The sequence below is a fragment of the Rana temporaria genome, chromosome 1, assembly GCF_905171775.1.
Source record: "Rana temporaria chromosome 1, aRanTem1.1, whole genome shotgun sequence".
Lineage (NCBI taxonomy): Eukaryota > Metazoa > Chordata > Amphibia > Anura > Ranidae > Rana > Rana temporaria.
This window is the reverse complement of record NC_053489.1, coordinates 482453449-482475817: the sequence shown is the minus strand read 5'-3', so window position 1 is coordinate 482475817 and position 22369 is coordinate 482453449. Positions and strand designations below refer to the sequence as shown.

The following is a 22369-nucleotide window of genomic DNA, read 5'->3' as shown; positions in this document are numbered from 1 at the left end:
CTATACCTCACAAACTTGTTTGGCAGCTCTCTCCACTTTGGCTTTAAGGCCATCCTTTTCTACCAGAAGGTTGTTCTTGGTGTTCTCCAACTCATCTCTCTGTTCTGTGACAGATTGGAGGTCCTCTTCAAGAGCATCAAGTTTCTGCATAAGTTCACGCTTCTCCTCTTCCCTAGTGGCTAGAGCCAGCTCAGCAGATTTGAGGCTTTCCTTGAGAACTTCCATTTCAGAAATTAAACTCAGATTGTATTCACCCAGTTCCATTTTCTTAACGCCAATTGCGTCAGAATTTGCTTCACTAGCCTGGATTTAAATTTTGTGGCACAAAAGCATAAAACAGCAAAGACAGAAAGTAAGTAATTTCTCATTAATTTTATTATAAAACATGCAAACCAACATTAGCTAGTTAAAAGCGGTCTACTTATTACAGTAACCTGTTTTTTTGTTTTTCAAGTTTTTACATATCAAGATATCAGAGAGGATACGTGTGTTTAACCATTTCAGCCCCAGAAGAATTAACAGACAATTGTGCGGTTATGAGACGCTGTACCCAAAAAACAAACAAAAAAAAAGTTTGCCCCCCCCCCACAAATAGAGCTTTCTTTTGGTGATAAAAAAAAAAAAAAAAAAACTTGAAAATATATATATATATATATATATTTTTTTTTTTACTATAATAAACCAATCAATAATGTATATTGATTGTAGACGCTATAACTTTTGCACAAACCAAAGTAGGGGATAGATTGTCATTTTTATTATTTATTTTCTACTAATGGCGGCGATCTGCGCACAGATCGGACACTTGATACTTTTTTGGGAACGTTGACATTTATACAGCGATCACAGCTAAAAATAGCCACTCATTACTGTATAAATGTCACTGGTAGGAAAGGGGTTAACACCAGGGGGACAATCAAGGGGTAAAATGTGTTCCCTCAGCCTGTTTTAACTGTAGGGAGAATAGGACTGCCTGGGGAAGGAGATCGATCATTATTCCTATATACTAGGAACACACGATCTGTCTCCTCTCCCCTAGCAGAATGGGAATGTGTGTGCGCGCGTATCGGCTCCTCAATGACGCGGCAGTTAATGCTACTGCAGCTTAACAAAGCATTTTAAAGAGTGGAGTTTGGTATAACTAATGTATAAATTACCGATATATTGCATTGTCTTGCACAGAGCACTTCTGCCTTTAACCACTTGCGGACCACCGCATGTACATTTACGTCGGCAGAATGGCACGGACAGGCACATTGGCGTACCTGTATGTCCCTGCCTAGACGTGGGTCGGGGGTCCGATCAGGACTCCCCCGGTACATGCGGCGGTTCCCGTGGCTGTCCGAGCGACCTGGGATGAGGGGGGCGGCTGTTCGTTTGTCCGCCCCCTCCGGATCTCTCTCAGCCAAACCGTGCGCTCCCCCTGCGTGTCACTTCCTCCTCCTGTGTAAAAGAAAAGGACGCAAATTTTGTTTGGGAGTCACGTCGCATGACCGCGCAATTGTCTGTTAAAGCGACGCAGTGCCGAATTGTAAAAACCCCTTGGGTCATTTAGCAGCATATTGGTCCGGTCCTTAAGTGGTTAAACTGATCTGGATGTGTCAGGGGATTTTGAAAGACTGCACTGGGTAATCTTCTATTAAGCTTGTTACCATTGTGTCCTCAAGTCCCAACAATTCACATTGTTAAGATTAGCATATTGCTGAGACAGCAATTACTTTGTGTTCATGTGCAAGGTTGATTGCAAAACATAAGTTGGTGGGATTTAAGCCTTATTCATACAGCTCGAAAAAATAAAATAAAAACACCTGCAAGGTTCCTGCAGCTGGATGTACAGATAGATATTTAGAGGTGATCTATTGCCAACAAAACTCAACTATGGACTGAGATTACATCTTAAAATTGTTGAACAGCTGCAGCCACGTAACAGGTGGAGCAGCCACAACTGTCTGCATCTACATGTATACGATGCCACCACTGAATTCTTGCTGACCCTTTTTGCTATGCGAATGAGGCCTAAAACGCACAGCTCTAAATCACCTTTAGGAAGCCCTTCAAGCCTCAAATACAACCTGGATAGAGCAGTATATATTTACACTTTGGTTAAATTAGCAATCGTACAATAAATGTTTAGGAGATGTTTATATGAATTGTAATGAATTTTTATGTGATGGCAATATTGTACACGGGTTAATGACATTAGTTAAAACTGCCCACAGGAAAAGAGAATACATTTTTTGTGTGTATATATATATATATATATATATATATATATATATATATATATATATATATATATATATATATATATATATATATATATAATTTTTTTTTTTTTTTTTTAAAACCACATACATTAAAGATGCTTTTTGAAACCAACTGGACCAAAAAAAGCTACCTATATAAAATAAAAGCTTATTATTACTATTTTGTTTTTAAATCGCCACCGTTAACAGTACCAGTTAATTTGATTCTAGACTTTACCTCTGTGGTGTCCTCGTAGCTTACTGCTTGTACAGAAATACGTTCAGCATAATCTGAAATCTGTTTTTTCAGATCTGACACAAGTTGTTTCTGGCATTTAAGCTCCTCCTGAGTCGTCCTCAGCTCATCCTGCGTTTCAATTGACTGAACAAAATGTGTACAAAAAGAACTTCTGTTAATGGATATTAAAATATGAATACTGACATTTCAAAACAATGCAAACGTTAGCTTAGTAAACATGAAAAAAAGGCCTATAGCTCCCCCAGCTGACTGCCAATTGTCTATATGACATATTCATAGAACCCTGCTAAAACAGATTTTTTTTTTGTCTGTATATAAAACAAAAAAAAGGACCAAAAGCGATAATTCTCCCACTCTACAAGACTGGTTTGGCCAAGTTTTGAGTATGTCGTCCAGTTATGGGCACCAGTCCTCAGGAAGGGTGCTGGAGCTGGAGAGGGTCCAGAGAAGGGCATCAAAGCTAATAATGGGACTGGAGGACCTCAGCTATGAGGAAAGATCACAAGAATTGAACTTATTCTCTCAGAAGAGGAGGCGCGTGAGAAGGGATATGATATCTATGTACAAATACCATATCGGTGACCCTAGCATAGGGTAAAAAAAATTTAGTGAAAGGGAATTAAAAAAAAAAAAAAAAAAAAAAAAGACACACGGCCATTCACTAAAATTAGAAGAGAAGTTGTTTAACCTTAAACTGCAGAGGGTTCCTTACTGTCAGACAGGCAAGGATGAATGTATCAATACATTTCAAACAACTATTAGATGGGCACCTTAACGACCACAACATACAGGGATATACAATGTATTATGGACACACACACACACGTTGGACTGGATGGCCTTTTTTTAACCCTCACCAACTATGCAACACTACAGGAGCACCAAAAAAGTTTTTGTTGCAAACAATATATTTTCACACCAAGGCTTAATGTACACAGGACATTTTACAACTTCCCCTGAACCATTTAACTTGACAGATAGCAAACATTTAAAAACATCTGTTTTGCCACGTTTGCGAGGGCTTAAAAAAAAAAAAAAATTAAAATGTATCTCCATTAAAAATAACTGTAAACGAAACGTGGCTAACGGCGAGTTACCGCGTTTACAAGCCGTTACAGGCATTTGGCGTTTCAAAGGCCTCTGAACATCCGTCCTGAATGCATTTTTTTCGCTTTCCAAAAGATGCTTCTAAACTCAAACTGCCTAGAAAGGACTATAAATGACCCTGTGTACATGTTCTGATAAGATAACAGAGGAGAGTTCAGGGGCAGCTCAAAAAAATGCCCAACTGCTCCTAAACGTCTGTTTACCAGTAGCAGTGTACATGAAGCCTTAAAGGAAGGCTGTGGAAAACATGCCATCCCTGCTGAGCAAGTACCACAATAAATCTTACACTAAACGGTTCCCGTCCTCATCCCCTCTTCTGGGATTTCCTTATAGACTTAAAGAAAACCGGTATGAAGAAATATGTAGGCTGCCATTGCTGATCTGTCTGAAAATGCAAGTTGCCTGGCTGTCTGTTTCAATATCATTTAGGACAATGACTCAGAATAATCAAGAATATTAGAAAAGCAATATGCATTCTTGCTCTGGGTCAGAGACTTTGCAATGCCAAGCTGCGGTTTCCAAAGCGAGCAAAGTCCTTTCTTGTATTAAGAGAGGTATGGACTCCAGAGACAGAGATATAATTTTGCCCCTGTACAAATCATTAGTAAGACCTCATCTGGAATATGCAGTTCAGTTTTGGGCACCAGTTCTCAAAAAGGATATAGGAGAACTGGAGAAAGTGCAGAGAAGAGCAACCAAATTGATAAGAGGCATGGAGGAGCTCAGCTATGAGGAAAGATTAGAGGAACTAGATTTATTCACTCTTGAGAAGAGGAGAATAAGGGGGGATATGATCAACATGTACAAATATATAAGAGGTCCATACAGTGAACTTGGTGTTGAGTTATTCACTTTACGGTCATCACTGAGGACAAGGGGGCACTCTTTACGTCTAGAGGAAAAGAGATTTCACCTCCAAATACGGAAAGGTTTTTTCACAGTAAGAGCTGTGAAAATGTGGAACAGACTCCCTCCAGAGGTGGTTCTGGCCAGATCAGTAGATTGCTTTAAGAAAGGTCTGGATTCTTTCCTAAATGTACAGAATATAACTGAGTACTAAGATTTGTAGGTAAAGTTGATCCAGGGTAAATCCGATTGCCTCTCGGGGGATCAGGAAGGAATTTTTTCCCCTGCTGTAGCAAATTGGATCATGCTCCGCTGGGGTTTTTTGCCTTCCTCTGGATCAACTGTGGGTATGAAGTTGGGTGTATAGGATTTTACTGTGTTTTTTTATTTTGTTTTTTGTGGTTGAACTGGATGGACTTGTGTCTTTTTTCAACCTGACTAACTATGTAACTATGTAACTATGTAACTATGTAACTTTAAAGTACTGAAACCACTGAAACCGCATGACAGCCACACAGTTAGCATTTTTGGAAAAAACGGCATGTTGGAAGCCTGTATATATGCCACAGAAAATATACAATATTTACTCCAAGTTTTCACATATTAGTGAATTACAGCTGCCAAATCCACTCTATACATTTATAATTAAACCCCCAACCGTGTGTCTGGGGCTTAACTGTCACGCCTGGGAAACTGTAGTAGAAAGGAGAGTGGCAGGAGGTGAGTAAATACATCTTCACTAATTTCCTCTGAAGTATGAACCCTAAAGCGATCAGCTCTGAGCATTCCTGGGTTCAGACCAGTTAAATAGACTGTGCTAAACAAGATATAACAGTTTAAACAGTTAAAGAGGTCTTATAGTTGCCTGATGTTGCCTTAAAGGAAAAACAAGCACTTAGTTTTTTTTTCTACCTTCCCTTGACCTTATAGATCCCATCTTCCCACTTCACAGATGTAGACAGAGATATAAAGTCTGTGACCCCTGTGGATTCTTTTCATCTAGAGCTTTATGTCCACAGAGCCCCATTAAAAAAAAAAAAAAAAAAAGTTAAAAGCCTCCGGTCCTCATGAACAAATACAACAATTGTGCCACATTTTAGGTTATCTACTCACAAGAGAGTGAGTGCAATAATTCTAGGCCAGCATTCACTGTGAACATACAAATTCAGAGCTTTAAAAGGCTGACCATGGGCAATTTTGAGTACTGTAGTTTTTGCAGCTTCATGGGCGTGTGCAATTGTGCATCTCGATATTGTCACTCATGTACAGTAATGGTTAGATATTCAATTGCTAAACAGGTTTTTATTCACCATTTCAATGTTGTCATTCAGATCTTGTTTTAGAATATTCTTCTCAGATGCAAGCTCTTCAACCTTAGACTGAAGGTCATCTCTTTGTCGATCAAGCAGTGTTATCTTCTCCAGCAGCTCTCGAAGTTTAAGTTGACCTTCTGAGCTCTCAGTTTCCATGATACTTGGCAAGGGCTGCGAGTTATTCAACTGCTCTTGAAGTTGTTCCTTTTCAGACATTAACTGAAGGTGCTTTTGTTCTAAATCCTGTTTTTCTGTAAACAGCTCAGATTGCTTCTGTGCTTGTTGCTGAAGAGTTTCAACCAAAGATGATAGCTACAAATAAATATATACAACTTAGAACACGATAAAGAGAAATAAAAATGCTTTAATCAAACATGGAAATTGTACAATCTAGAAAAGTTTGTGTATCAATGATCAAGAAAGTAAATCCTTAAGGTTTCTTTACACATGGCCAGCAGGGCAGCAAAACAGGCAGTTGAGCCAGCTTACACTACCCCCCCCCGTACTCCAACACAGCAGTCAGAGGGGGCTGTACACCTGCTGTGGCAAAAACGACAACCCTTGCTGCATCTGGCAGGCAGAACGGTTGAACAGGACTTTTAGGTGAATGGGGCCGCACTACAACGTACATGGTTGTGGTGGGGCGGTACAAGTTTTTTTTAGGCTTAAAACAACCCCCCAGCCACCTGACAACTGCTCTCTGAAGCAATCCACTGCAGATCCCTTTTTAAAAAAAAGTGAGCAAAGGATGCCGGCAGTCTAAACACAGAGATATATACAGTGGAACCTCGGATTGCGAGTAAATCCTAACTCTGTTTGAGAGTGTTGTCTCGCAAAACGAGCAGGATTCAGGCAAAAGCAGTGTGCAGTACTGCGTTTGGCCTGAGGTGGGGGTGCGCCGGAGCCGAATGGCGCAGATCGCAGCTGTTCGGAAAGGCCAGAGGATAGCTCGGCTGACCTCGGGAACGGAGTCTTGCCTAAGTGTCCTCGGGCCTTTCTGGCAGTTTTCTAGGCTCTCCGGCGCTCCCCACCTCTGGTCGCATGCAGGATTGCATGCCATTGAAGTCAATGCGGAACAAATTATTTTCGTTTCCATTGACTTCAATGGGGAAACTCGCTTTGATATGCGAGTACTTTGGATTACGAGCATTCTCCTGGAATGGATTATGCTCAGAGGTTCCACTTTTTTTTTTTATGCGCATCAAGCTCTACTTCAGTTAAGAGGAGGAAACACACTTACATTGCTCAACTCTTCCTGGAGGTTGTCTCTTTCAAACACCATGGACTTAAGTGTTTCTTCTATGCTGCTAGTGTGAGAAGAATGGTCCTGAGGAAGGAAAAATTAAGAAGGCCCTAAGTGACACTTACTCAACTGTCCTCTAAAGCAGGAAAAGATTTTCTAACAATGTTACCTGCTGGGCTTGAACCAACTCTTCTCTTTCTTGTTGTGCGCTTGACAGCTGTTTAAAATAGATAAAAAAGTACAGGTCAGAAATGATCAATGTCAATAAAGTATACAATTTAAATCCGATTAGACCTACCTTTCCTTCTATTATTTCCAAAGAATGTTTCAGGTCATTAATTTCTTTCACTTGACCTTCAGCCTCAAGGTCCTTTTTCCTAATTTCTTCATCTGTGAGCAAGCATCTTGTCTGTAGGTCCTCATACAGTATAGTAAGCTCAGAGTATTGCTGCTCAGCTTGCTGAAACTTTGCTTGCGTGTTTCTCACCTCCTCTATTAGTCTATCAATCTGTTCCTTTTGCTCTTGCATCTTGCTATTCTGATCGCATATTATAGATTCCGATTGTTCTTTTTCATTTTTTAGGCGTTGGAGTTCATCTGAAGTTTTCTTTACCTAGTAAACAGTGATCAAAATACTTTTTTTTTCTTCATTTTAAGCCAAGATAAGCAACATCTGCAATATACATTTCTAAATGCAGTATCAGAAGACTTCACCCCTGTTAGGAGGGGATGTTCCAATATCATATTAGCATTCTATAGGAATGAAAGGATATGGGCACGGACAGGAAACATTTTGTAAAGCGGCTGTGTTGCTTCTATTTGGTTTAACAATGGCGTTCTTAGAAAAAAGTGAGGACAGGCAAATATAAGACTTGGTGCGGTTTCTTGGGGTGGGTGCAGTTACATTTAAAAGATAATGGTACTAAGGAGGACAGATTTCCAATTAAAAATAAAATATGGGAACTGCCATTTCATACTTCGGTTTGAAAAAAATAAAATAAAAAATAAGTCCGTATAGTTCAACCAAGAATAAATACAAAAAAAAAAAAAACCTTTATACAGAGCCTTGCCCACAGTTGATCCAGAAGAAGGCAAAAAACAAACACTCTATAAACTGTGGCCCAATTTGCTCCATATTTGGCGACAGCAGATGAGAATCCCCCCGTTATTACAAGGGAACTGGAGGAAGGTGCCCCAGAAGTAGCGAACATACTAAAAAGGTGAATGTGTCAGAGCTTCATTGCACAGGCAGCTGCGCCCAGGTTTCTTTCTACCTGAAGAAGGTATTTGGGACCTCCAAGACTTGGTTTAAGCTTGCGGTTGGGTGCACGATTCATCTGTTTCTGCCACCCAACAACTACCCCACTGGAAGCTACAATAAGCAGCAGACAGGGATGTTTACATGCTGTGTCAGCAGCAAAGTTCCCCCGATATGAAGTGATCAGCGTGCGGCAAGTCCCCCAAACGCTAGACATAGTAGATAGTGAAGTGCTGCAGACATCTTGCAACCACGTGTAGTGCACATTTGGTGTCAAAAATGGAGTTAAAACAGGCGGTGAGGAGACGTTGCATTTCTTTCTCACTGCCTGTCAGTAGCCTCTGCACAAGTTCCCAACGTGGATCAGGCTTCAGAGGCAAGGGAGATTTAGACACATGGCTAAATCTACCTCAACTCCCTGCATATCCCCCTCCTCTCGGCTTTCAATAAGTCATGGCCTGCTTACATGGAAATTGGGACCCTTGCTGGTAATAGAGGTCCAAATCAGCTAAGAGGGCACTGTGCCTTAACCACTTCAGCCCTGGAAGATTAGGCTGCCCAATGACCGGGCCATTTTTTTGCGATACAGCACAGCGCCTCTTTACCTGACAATTGCACGGTGGTGCACCCAAACAAAATTGACGTCCTTATAGAATTTTCTTTTGGTGGTATTTGATAACCTTTTATTTTTATTTTTTGTGCTGACAATTGAAGAAAAAAAAAAAAAAAAAAAAAAAAAAAAAAAAAATTACTTTTTGCTATAGTAAATATCAATTATTTTTTATTTAAATATATTTTTTTCCTCAGTTTAGGCAGATATGCATTCTTCTACAGATTACAAAAAAAAAAAAAAAAAAAAAAGGAAAACAAAATTGCAATAAGTGTATATTGATTGGTTTGTGCAAAAAAAGTTATAGCTTCTACAAACTACAGGAAAGATTTAAGGCATTTATATGTCGTTTTAATATAATTTTTATTTGTTTACACTAGTTGGCGTTGATCTGCGTTTTTTTGCAGTATTGCGACATTGTGGCGGACACATTTTTGGGACCATTGACATCTACAGAGAGATCAGTGCTATAAATATGCACTGATTACTCTGTAAATGTCACTGGCAGGGAAGGGGGTTAACACTAGGTGGCGACCAAGGGGTTAAATGTGTACCCTATTGTGTGTTCTGTGGGGGATGGGGACTGACTAGAGATGACAGATTGCGTCTTTCTACAAGATGGAAAACACAATCTATCTGGTCGTCTGAGACAGCATGGGGATTTGTGCATTTACACACAAACCCTCGTGCTTCCGCTTGTGGCCTGCACACATCGGGCTCCCTAGGGCGCCCACGCCCTCCGGTGGCTCTCCTGGGCAAATCGTTATAATATTTTTATATATATCTCATATCTATATAATATATATCTCTAGGATTTTGCCCAGGAGAGCCATTCTGCCACAGTAAATGTACGTGAGCCGGTCAGGAATCGGTTAAGTACCAGTGTGCTGGTTACCTCTAGAGATTTACTACTAAAATCTGCCAGTGCCATCCTCCCCCACAAGGAAAGGTTGTGTGGTCCTTTAATAATTGCTGCAACCTGCAGTCCCACAAGGAAGGTACTAAGGGTAGGTAAGCCATAGAAAAATGGATCTGGAACCGTTGAGAAGCTAGATACGTTTTTCGTGCAGAGACTGCACAGACTTCACAAATCGCAACTAGCAAAAAGGCTGAAACTACGCCTAGGAGAGAATTCCTGTCTTTTTTGCCAGTGTTTAATCACCTGAAGGTGGCAGCATAACCTCATAATGTCATGGATATGAAGGCGTTCTGTGTCCTATGATGCAAGAAAGAAATGGACATTCTTTTGAGGAAAGTGGAATGCATATTTGGGCCAGAGAGGACAACTGGTTCACAATAGACGACAAGGAGGCTATCGTCCTACTAGAACCACCATCAGTGAACTTACAATCTTGTAGACAGGAAAAAAACCAACTGGACACACAAGAATCATGAACCAATGTGTTTTTTTTTTGTGACGTGATCACCTGAACAAATGTATCAAAGATCTGTGGTGTACTGATGAGATACACTTGATGGCTGTGACAATAGGTCTCCTTTAATAAACAGCGAGCGCACAATAAGGAGAATTACATGAGGCCTACAAGGCTCATTCTTTTTGCTCACAAGATGCAATGGCATTATACATCTCTCCAAAAGTGACAACAGATCTTAGAAGCAGGGAGCTACTCTCCAGTTGTAATATGTCAATTATAGAAACAATATTGTACACACCTGACCACAAATTGTTAAGATACGTTTACTAGCAATATAATGAGAGAGAAAGAAAGGAAAGAACACCAACCCCCCCCCCCCCCCCCCCACTACTTACCTGGTTCTTAAGTTGTTCATTTTCACTTGGCAAAAATTTCAATTCTGACAAATAAGACATTTCCTTTTCTAGAACATTTTTCTCTTCAAGAGCATTGGTAAGCTGCTTTGAGCAATCAGTAATCTTCTTATCCAGTTCCACCCGAGAAAGCAGATCTGAAAAAGCACAATATTGTAATATTAAAATTAATGATATTTTATCAAAGTTGTTTTTAAGATAATTACATACTAAAATGAAGTGGTGATGTTCAAATATTTTTTTTTTTTCCCAACACAAGTACAACTTAGAACAATGGGAAATCCCATAGCAGCATTTTTCACGGTTGCTTTTTTCTGAAATGTGGGCCAATAGATGCATTAGTGATGCAACTTGTAGGATTGGACCACTCAAGCAAGCGAGTCCTGTAGACAGTCAGCAGGCACATTGGTCTATCAGACGGACGTGTGCCTGAGAGCTCCTCACACCTGACCTCCAGAGACTCATCCTCCTCGTACAGCAGACAGCTAGGCAGGAGTTTCCTTTTTCCTCCAGGACTACACGAAACAACTCCAGCTTCAAGCTCCCAGGATTAACCACTCGTTTTCTCCTCCCTTTGGACCCCTTCTTCTCCACAGTTTCCAGGGAGACTAAACGGGTAGGCCACTGTTTCTCAGGGCCATCCACCTCCCCTGAACCGTTTGGCGGCCGTCCTTTTCAGGACAAGCCGCCGGATCGGCTAAAACACTGCGGCCCTCCCCCCCTCTTTTCTCACCCTTACATCACCACCTATATCCCCGACCACAATCGAGGCATCCCTCCCTCGCCACCCCCCCCCGCCACCGTTTTCCTGTCTTTGACGATCCGCGCCAGCCCTGCCAGATTCGCGCCTTAGGAAAGACAGCGGCTTCATCTGCGGCCTAGTGGCGCACCACATCCACGCCCAATAACACCCCCAGGATTGCCCACTATACCCCCCTCACCCCTGGAGGACCCCATCCACCCCCGGCTTAATCAAACCAGCCGCTGATAGCCCCCCAGTCTGGGTTCTGTGTCGGCGGCCATCTTGGTACACCCCCCAGCAACAGAGATATCTCTCACCCCTATTCCCTCACAATCTACAGTTACTTGATCCAGGGTCTCGACCGATCGCTTTCAGGGATCAGGAAGGAATTTTTTTCCCTGCCCAGCACATTGGCCTAGCTCGATCAGTTTTTTTTTGCCTTCCTCTGGACCAACCCGGGAGAGAGGATTCAGTGAATCTTCTCTCCATTGCCATCCGACCACCGTCTCCCCCCCCCCCCCCCCCGGTGACTATGGCTAATCTGCGGTACTCTGCAGAAACCATTAGGGGTCTGAGGCGATTTGCCACAATACTACCAGCCGTCTCCAAAAAGGCACTAAGAATTGAGCAACTTTTGAGAATCGATCGTCTGTCAAAAAATTCAGTCATCCACCCCAGCCTAAGCACATATCATGTGCTTTGATCAATACAAGATCGGCAGTAAAACACCAATTAGAAATCCATGATTTCATACTACAATACGATTAAGACTGCCTCTTTATTACAGAAAGCTGGCTTACAGCCCACTAACACAATGCTAGGAGAATTGGTGCCAGAAAACTACTGTATAACTGAAAACAGAATAGGGCAAAGAGGATGAGGCCTGGCAGTGATCCACAAGACTCACCTTGCAATCACCAAACCAGCCCTTCAAAACCCTCTTCCATTCATGGAAACCCTTACTCTGCAACTGCAAACAAATCCCCAGCAGACTGTTCGCATTCTTCTCTGCTATAGACCACCCGGACCAAAATCACAGCTTCTACCATCATTGACGGAGTTTATCTCCACTTACACCCTTAACAGCAAACATCTTTTGCTGCTCGGGGACTTCAATCTCTGGGCCAACTCCTCACAGGATCCCGTGGCCGACGCCTGCATTGACCACCTGGAAGGATTAGGGCTACAGCAACTAGTATGCGGGCCCACGCATGCTTCAGGTCACACGCTTGACTTAATTTTCAGACAAGATCTGGAAATAAGCATTTTGGAAATGAACCATTGCCATGGACAGATCACCATGCAATTAAATTCATAATTTCCAAAATTCCCCCATTGATAAAAACACCTAAGCCGGTGACAACACACTGGACTAGATCTCAGAAGAAGCTCCACTCAGAAGTGGTTGAATTGTTTTTATTTTATTTCCTAAGGTAGACTTGAAGAGTTCCAACAGCCTCAGAAACACTGGATGCCATAAATACAGCCCTATTACACTCAACCGACTTGGTAGCGCCGAAACGCAAAGCCCGCATCCGGAAAAATAAGTCCAGCTGGTCGCTACTGAAGCAAGAGCGCAGAAGGGCGGAAGCCGCCTGGAAAAGAAGCGCTTCAGGAGGAGAACCTCATCATCTACAAAGAAATAACTAGAAAATACCATAAAGAAATTTTCAAAGCCAATAAATATAATTTTTCCAAGGCTATCGACAGCGCCCTAAACCGCCCCCGCGAACTCTTCAAGCTGGTCACTCCGACCATGAATCCAGGCTGTCTTGAAGCCCCCAATTCAGACACCCAAGAATTTTGCAATGAATTAATCGGATTTCTTCATCAATAAAAAATTGAGAGAATCCGGGAAAGCATTCAGCAAAACAATACCCCCCCTCAATGTTTCACACAGCACCCAGAGAAATATTCTACAATCAACAAAGTTCACTCTGGAACCCATCTCCATTGAGGCCACAAAAAAATATCATCGGTACTTTGCGAAACAGCACAGCGCCTAATGATATCATCCCCACTAAACTGCTGAAGGAATGTGCCGACATCCTGGCACCGCCTATCACGCAGCTTATAAACCGGTCATTTAAGGAAGGCATAGTGCCCTCCCTGCTGAAAGAGGGCAGAATCCAGCCCATCTTGAAGAAACCTACCCTTGACCCCAAGGACCCAACTCACCGCCATCCCATAACAGGCCTAAAACGCTCTCTCCAAGGTAATGGAGAAAGTAGTGGTACAACAGCTGCAACAGCATCTGGATACCTATAATCTACTTGACCCATTTCAATCAGGTTTCTGTCCCGGACACGGGACGGAGACAGCATTGCTCAAAATATGGGACGACGCCCTCGAGGCCGCAGACGAAGGAGAATCCTGGTTCTGTTGAACCTAAGCGCAGCCTTCGACACGGTAGACCACAAACTGTTACTGACTCGGCTGGCTGAGGTAGCCAGAGTCGCAGAAGGTGAGTTATCATGGTTCTCCTCCTTTTTGGAAAACCGATCACAAACAGTGAAATTGGGACCGTTCACTTCTGAAAAAAGCACGGTATCATGCGGAGTCCCTCAAGGATCTCCCCTGTCACCAGTGCTCTTCAACATCTATCTTCGCCCTCTTTTTAAAATCATTAGTAGCGAAAAACTACTATATCACTCATAAGCACACACGCAACTGTATTTTCGCATCTGAAACAAAAAGGATCATCTCAGTTTAGAGAAATGTCTCTCTTTGATAGAGAACTGGATCACAAAGTTATCTTAAACTCAATAGTTCCAAAACAGAACTTCTTCTGTTTCACGCCAGTCGTAAGAATCAACTAGCAACAACCTGGACACCTCCGCCCATTCTGGGCAAAATCATCACCCCTAGCTCCAAAGTCAAAAGTCTCTGGGTCATTTTCGACACCTACATGACAATGGACGCACAAATAGGGTCAGTGGTCAGCAGATCTCACCATCTACGCAGACTTATTCCATTTATTCCTAAAGAAGACTTGGAGTCGTGGTGGGAACAATTGTGAACTCCAGACTGGACTATGCAAATGCCCTTTACCTCGGACTCCCAAAAGTACCAGATCGCTCGTCTGCAAGTCGTTCAGAACACGGCCGCCAGACTTGTGACTGGAAAAAAAAACATGGGAATCAATCTCACCTTCGTTGAGAACCCTTCACTGGCTGCCAGTAAAGGACAGAATTGCTTTTAAAGCACTCTGACCCATAAGTGCATCCATGCGAAGGCTCCGCAATATGTATGCGAAAAGATAAAAGCCCACAATTCCAATCGAGTTTTGCGATCCACTGACCAAAATCTGCTCCAGATACCCAAAGCCAGATACAAATCCAAGGGAGAAAGAAGGTTTGCGGTACAAGGTCCTAGACTATGGAACGCTTTACCAACCAGCATTCGGTTGGAGGAAAACCACCTAACCTTCAGAAGACAGATCAAAACTCTGCTCTTTTGATGTCTAGAAAGATAGGAACAACTAGCGCCCAGAGGCGATTCAGTTCGCATTCGCCGCGCTATATAAATTTTTTATTCATTCAAGACTTTATCCATAGTTCGCTCACATGGATGAATATGTAAACGTGCAAAGGATGTATTTATTTTCCCTGCCTCCAAACGCCGCTTCTTTTAAACTGACCGTGTGAAAGGGGCCTCAAACAAACAGATGGCAACAATCACGGTACAGGGCACTACATTTTTCTTGGCAACAAAGTTTCCAAGCCTTCCAATTGGAGGGTGAACCCCGAATACATGTTTATGCAAATACCAACTTGCACATGCAGTAGTCATCCAATTTGAGGCGATCATGTCTCATCACCCTCTGGAGCAGCTCCACTTAAAAGTAAAGGGTTCTCCACATTATTTCTTAAAAGGAGAAAATATAGCTAAAAGTTATTAAAATATTTAGCAATATTAAGGCCACATGCACATTGTATCCTTTTAGATGCCTTTTCTCATTATAGGAGAGAGGCAGCAAGTGATAAAATCTGTTTTTTGTAAGCACATTGCCATGTTTGGAGTGAATACATTCTGTTGGACAGAATAAACATTTATTCTGGCTATTAGTATGTACTAATGCACATAAACACACCCAACATTGACGTACGTTGGCACATTTAGCCCAAATACTCCTCTTCAGAATGTGCAAAGGATGTGTTTATTTTCCCTGCCTCTAAACGCTGCTTCTTATAAATTCCTGTAAACACCCATGTGTGCATGAACAGGATTAACAGAGGGGCATTTTTGAGCTTGTGTGCACGAGATCTAAACCACTTGAAGTCCAGTCTTTTTTTTGGCACTTTGTTTACAAGTTTAAATAAGTATTTTTTAAGCAAAGACCCTAGGGAATAAAATGGCAATCACAATTTTTTACATCACATGGTATGTGCGCAGCTATTTTGCAAATGCACTTTTGCAAAAAAAAAAAAAAAAAACACTTTAACCACTTGCCTGCAGGGCACTTTCACCCCCTTCCTGTCCAGACCAATTTTTAGCTTACAGTGCTCTCACACTTTCAATGACAATTACTCAGTCATGCAACACTGTACCCAAATGAAATTTGCATCATTTTTTTCACACAATAGAGCTTTCTTTTGGTGGTATTTAATCACTAGCAGGGTTTTTTTTTTTATATGTCCCCCAAATGACCTCTTTTTGGAAAGTAGACATCCCAAGGTATTTAGTAAGTCACATGGGGGATTTATGAAGTTGTACTTTTTCCCCACATTTCTTTGCAAACTGAGGATTGTGCTTTTTTTTTTTTACAAAATTGTAAACATTAACAGGTTATTTCTCTCACAGCATATGCATGCTTGCAACTACACCCCAAAACACATTCTGCTACCCCTCCCGAGTATGGCAATACCACGTGTCAGACTTTCACAGCCTGGCCACTTACAGAGGCTCAACATGCAGGGAGCACCGTCAGGTGTTCTAGGGACATAAAATTACACATATAATTTCATGACGACCTATCACACTTTTGAAGGCCCTGGAGCACCAGGACAATGGAAATGATCCCATTTTGGAAAGCGAACACCCCAAAGTACAATCTATGAGGCATAATGAGTCTTTTGAACGGTTCATTTTTTTCCCAAAAGTTTTTGGAAAATGAAAAAAGTTCTGCAAATCGTTGGGAAAATAAATGTATGAGTGGGCAAATTTGGCCATTGAGTGTTGTCACCGAAATGAAGGAAGAGCATAATAATCTTGTATCGGGACCTGGACATTACGGAAGAATAAATGGTCATGTGGTGGATATATATATTTTTTTTTGCAAGACCCATAAACAATTTGAACTCCTCCAAATCTCTCCACTCAAACGGGCGGGCATATGATTATTGGCACAATGAATGGCAGCAGTGTCAGGCAAAAATAAAATCAATAGATTTCTGTAAAATTTGGGGTATTGGTCTGCACACTTTGCTGTGTGGTGAAAGGGGGAATTCTTGTTTATCCCGAGTTGGAAGGCAGATATGTCGGGTTGGCAAGACCACGTGGGAGATATGTAGCGGCCCTGGCACTTGGGGGATTTGAAGTTCCTGTGCTGGCATTTGGGCATGATGCTGGGAATTTGATCCTGGGGTATATTGCTGGTGGCTGCCTGGTTTTCAGAGCACCGTGCCCTTTTAGGAGAGATCCATTCTTCCTCATTTGCCGATCCACTTTAATCGCTCGGTTCAAATGTTCGAATTTTACTCAGAATCGGAATTTGAATCTGATGAGAACTCCACGCTGCTCTCATCAGTCATGGAGAGGATCTGGATACCTCTCCACTGGTAAAAACTCTGGCAGACGAGTAGCAGGGACGATCACTGATGGCAGTCTCTGATGGTGTTCGGTGCACTTTATGAGACTGATAAGTGACAGATGAGGGTCACTGATGACAGTCACTTGTATGTACGTTCGCTTCTGTGGGCGAGCACGGAAGATTGAGGGCGTTTTCATTTCATTTCCATTTTACTTTTTATTTCTACACTGTCCCTTTATTTTTTTTAATTACTTTTCTTACAAGGAATGTCACGTAATAGAAATCCCTTGTAATAGAAATAAAGATGACCGATATCTTCAACCATAATCCCGGCAAACCAGTTGCAAATGGCAACACACACAAATATATATATATATATATATATATATATATATATATATATATATATATATATATATATATATATATATATATATATATATATATATATATATATATATATAAAATCAGTCACCAAGTGGTTAATCTGAGGTGCAGCCATGACATTAGTGTTAGAGCATTCTGTTTTTCTTTCTTACAATCCATTTTAAACTCTTTACAGCTCTTTTTGCAGAGCAACGCACTGCAAAATTAACAAACCTTTAGGCACTCTTCCTGCAAGAAGGCCATTGAGCTGGTTAATCTCATTGAATGCACATTGCAGTTCTTTCTGCAAATCAGATTGCATTTGTTTGTAGTTGGACTTCTCCGATTCTAACTGCTTTTCAGAAGAAGAGGCATCTTTCTCTCTTTGTTGGCAATGAAGTGTGAGTTCATCCTGTTAAAAACAAACACACATTGAACTTTATTAATATGTAAAATCATCCTTGCACCCCCCCCCCCCTCCTGTCTGTGCTTGGTTATTTTTAGGATTTTTTGATACCAATGAAGCCAAGATTGCACTGTATGGGTGTGCAGCCATTCATCTATTTGTTTAAAATGTATTAATCTGTAGTTTGGTTTAAAGACTTTTGGATTTAAATCATAAAGCCTTAAATTGGTTGTATAGTCTCAGGAAAGGGGGGGGGGGGGGAGGAGAAGAAGAAGAAGAAGAAGAAAAAATAAAAATAAATAAGTGCATCTATACTAGGACAGGACTAAACGAGAGTATTGCAGCTTACCAGTTCTTAGAAGTGACAATAATTCCCCCCCTTTTTTTTTCATACAGATAAGACTTTCAATGATATGTTTAACAGATCAAAGAGTGAGCTATGTAATCCTGGTTGGCTCACTTCACATATCCCTGCCAGCTCTAATCGTTGGCCATTAGCTCTTTTCTGATATATGCACATTTGTGCTACTTAGCTCTGCCCCCAAGCCATGAAGTGCATTTACTGGAAGAAAAAAGCGTGGTCTGCCTAGGTATGAGAGCTGGCAGGAGTTAAAGAGATGAACTGGATACTTTTAGCAAAGCTGGAAGTGGTGTGCGAGTGTGAAGGGCGCAAAGAGGCAGGACGGTGAACTGGATACATTGCAAGTAAACAGGCTGACGTATGCGCTCCTATTCTGTGCTGCACATGTCTGTTGTGTACAGTCAGTGGGTGCTCACTATGGGGACAGAAAGTGACATCAGAGCCCCACCTACCCTTTTTTCACAGAAGACACACAAAATGTATAGTACAATCAAATTCCTAAACCCCAAACAAGCTTATCCATGTCTTTATGGTCCTTGCTTTGTGCACTGGTGTGCAGTCATGTTGGAACAGGAAGGGACCGCCCCCACAAAGTTGGGAGCATGAAATTGTCCAAAATGTCTTGGTATGCCAATGCCAGTCCCTGAAAAACAAACCCACGCCATAATCCCCCCTACACCAAATGATTTGGACCAGAGCACAAAACACAGTTCATAAAGTCATGGATAAGCGAGTTTGGGGTGAAGGAACTTCACTGGCCTGCACAGAGTCCTGACCTCAACCCGATAGAACATCTTTGGGATAAATTAGAGTGGAGACTGCGAGCCAGGCCTTCTCGTCCAACCTCAGTGCCTGACCTCACAAATGCACTTCTGGAAAAATGGTCAAACATTCCCATAGACACAGTCCTAAACCTTCTGGACAGCCTTCCCAGAAGAGTTGAAGCTTTTATTGCTGCAAAGGGTGGGCCAACTCAATATTGAACCCTAGAGACTAAGACTGGGATGTCTAACGTTAATGTGCGTGTAAAAGCAGGCGTTCCAATACTTTTGACAATATAGCGTAATTGCACTTCAACCATATGGTTCCGCAAAACATGCGTCGAGACGTCCTGGATTAAATATCAACTTTAATTCTGGTGCACTTTGTGCTATAAACTCACCATTTTCTCCTTCAACTCTATGTTCTCACTTCTCAAGAAGGCAGCTTCCCTTTGAGCATCCCGGGTTACAGTTTCAGCATCACCTAAAGACTGTTTCAGTTGAAGTACTTCTTCGAAAATCTTTTCACTGTCACCCCCCTAAGAAAATACCAAAACAAAAACCATACAAAATTAGGCAGAAAAGAAAAAAGGATACTATGCGAATTGGCAGGAATAGGTGTGTGAAGTCACTTCTAGATGATGTCAAAAGCCATCACACATCTATGGACTTCAAGTCACCTTAAAATAGAAGTATGTTTTTTTCAGCATCATCCTTACCTAGGTGGATGCAGCATCGCTCCAATGCTGCATCTGTCCCCCACTGGCTCTAAGACTGAGAATGGAGCGTTCAAACGCTTTCGATCTCCCCGAGCAGAAAGCTGGTGACTGTCAAATCACCACTGTCTGCTCTGCCCCGCTCACTGGAGGCTCCCAGGCTGAGCTGGGTGATGGTCTAGGCAGGTGGGCGGATCTCAACTTTATTGTCGTGATCCAGTCTGGACCGGCTCTGCGACGTCAGCAGACAGCGGGCATCAGCTCGCTGTCTGCTTAAAATGGGTCGCAGGAGTGCAGGTCATATTGCACTCCTGTGATCTACAGAAGAACAGCCAAACAAGCTTTGGCTATACTTCTCATTTAAATAAGCGCTGCCACCAACTTTTATACTGTATGTAAAGGAACCACAAAAAAAAAATTCTTACTTGCAATTTTTTTTTTATTCACTTAGAATCTTGAACTCGATAGGAAGAGTCGACTACTCCAGGAAAATAAATTACTCCAAGAAGAGTGAATTCCCTAGCACATCCCCTCTCCTCTTTTGGGAGTGTAATTAATTTCTGTGCTGGCGTAGCGCCTGCCTTTATTTCTTCAGTTTTTCATTACAGCTTAAAAGGCTGACATGTGCCAAATCACCATTTTAGCTGCTTTAGTACTTTATATTGTCTGGTCCTTCCCTATCCATTAGGCTAGCATTATGGTAAACTCTGAAATTATCCGACTGTGCAAGAGCAGTAGAAACAGGCAAAAAGAGAAAACCAGACGGAAATAGCTGAGGCAAAAAGATTGAAGCCATGTTTTAGGCTCCTTTCACACTGGCAAACTCAGTTGCTACAGAGTCCGCCTGCTCAGAGGGAGATCTGTCCGCAGATCTCCGCTGAGCCGACGGATGACAAGCTCCTCTCTGCTCACTGAGCGGGGAGGGGCTTGTCGGCGCCACTGTCTCCTATGGAGCGATCTGATGAAAACGGACAGCAGGTCTGTTTTCATCAGATCTTACCCGATCCGATTAGGACAGATGGGGACGTGTCCCCCATACGTCCGTTTTTAGCGGATCGGATGTCAGCGGACATGTCTCCGCTGACATCCGACGCTCCATAGGGACACATGGAGAGGCTGTTCAGGTCCGCCGTCAAAACTGACAGGCGGACCTGAAATGTCTGTCCGTGTGAAAGGGGCCTTAAACTCCAGGTTCTGAAGAGTAAACCTCCCCTTGAAACTCATGGTGCTGAAGAGTTGCCAAGCCATTTACTTGTAGGCGGAGTGAAGGCAGTAAAACTCAAATCTAGTTATACGAGCACTGTGACAAGTTCTTTGACTAGCACTGAATTTCTATGTTCAGACTAGAGTAGCTATAGTGAAACCACCTTTACAACAAAACAGCACTTAGATACATGGTTACTGTAAATATACTATACCATAGATATGGAGAGATCAGAATATCTGGATTTATTCAAGAGCACTTCAGCATCTTTCTTTAATTCAGCTATTAGATTTTCTTGTTCTTTCAAAACTTTTGATTTATTTGATAGTTCACCCTGTCATTTTAAAGAATAGAAGAACAGTTACATCTCAAGTCTGAAACCGGAAGCAGCCTTGCTGGCAGATGGATATACAAAAAGGTCCAGACTGTTCAATATACATGAAGAATAGATAGGTATATAAAAAGTATAGTTTTACAAACATGGCTTAAAAACAGAAAAAATATATATTACAATGATATTTTAGTACAATGATGCACACAATAACGCACAGTGCAGTAATGCACTGCATTGTGGGGTCTAACATTTTAGAAAACAGAGCAGGACCTCTTCTATGCACTGAAATGTATTCACAGCCCATTCAAAATTAGCGGGCTGCCTAAAACCAACCAATAAAAACCCCCACACAAGCATTGTAGCCCAGTGCCTTGGGTGGTAGTTCAATGGGTCCAAAGACGCAACATTAACTGACCTATCACGGACTTCATATCTTTTTATTCAGTGAAAAGTATTAGCAGATATAATTGATTAACATTTGGTCTGGTTTATTATTAAAGACAGAAGTTTAGAAAAACCTCACCTCTAGTTCTTGGTTGTACAACTCTGCATTCTTTACTACCTTCTTTAAACTGCCAATTTCATGAATAAGTTGTGCCTAGAAAGCAATTAGCAATAGGGCAAGAAGCATTAGCGAGAATTGTTGATTAGAAAGCCATCACCAAAGAAGCAAACCGGAACCTTCACACAGAAAGAATTTTGGAGCGATTAAGACAACAATTTTCCCAGCATTACAGTAGAACTAGAAGCCAAAATTTTGTTTTCATTTTGGAAAGGTCAGGGAGAGCTATAACCAGTCAGATTTTTTTTTTTCGCCATCTTTGTCCCATTGCGGAGATTTCCCTTCATTTCCTGTCCCATAGCCAAAGTGAAGAGGTAATCCCCACAAATGAAGGGAATTCCTTGGGGATCCCCAGGTCACTAGATCCAATGTCCTCATTGGAAGTTTTCCCCTCCATCACTTTTCTGGGACAACCCAAAATTTGGGATTTTCACAAATCATAGTAATTAGGACAAATAGCAAAAGGTGAATCTCCCCAATTAGGGCACAGACAG

The 22369-nt window shown here is 41.8% G+C and overlaps 1 protein-coding gene across 1 annotated transcript in view; it reads right to left on the bottom strand.

The window, feature by feature from the left end:
- The window catches only part of CENPE (centromere protein E), a 176040-nt gene that overhangs the window by 104679 nt on the left and 48992 nt on the right, over positions 1-22369 (bottom strand). Inside the window, 11 exon segments of the mRNA XM_040346326.1 lie at positions 7-303; positions 2485-2628; positions 5769-6083; positions 7012-7098; positions 7184-7231; positions 7313-7627; positions 10654-10808; positions 17766-17943; positions 19461-19598; positions 21194-21313; positions 21837-21911. Of these exon segments, the coding sequence (XP_040202260.1) occupies positions 7-303; positions 2485-2628; positions 5769-6083; positions 7012-7098; positions 7184-7231; positions 7313-7627; positions 10654-10808; positions 17766-17943; positions 19461-19598; positions 21194-21313; positions 21837-21911 (1872 nt within the window).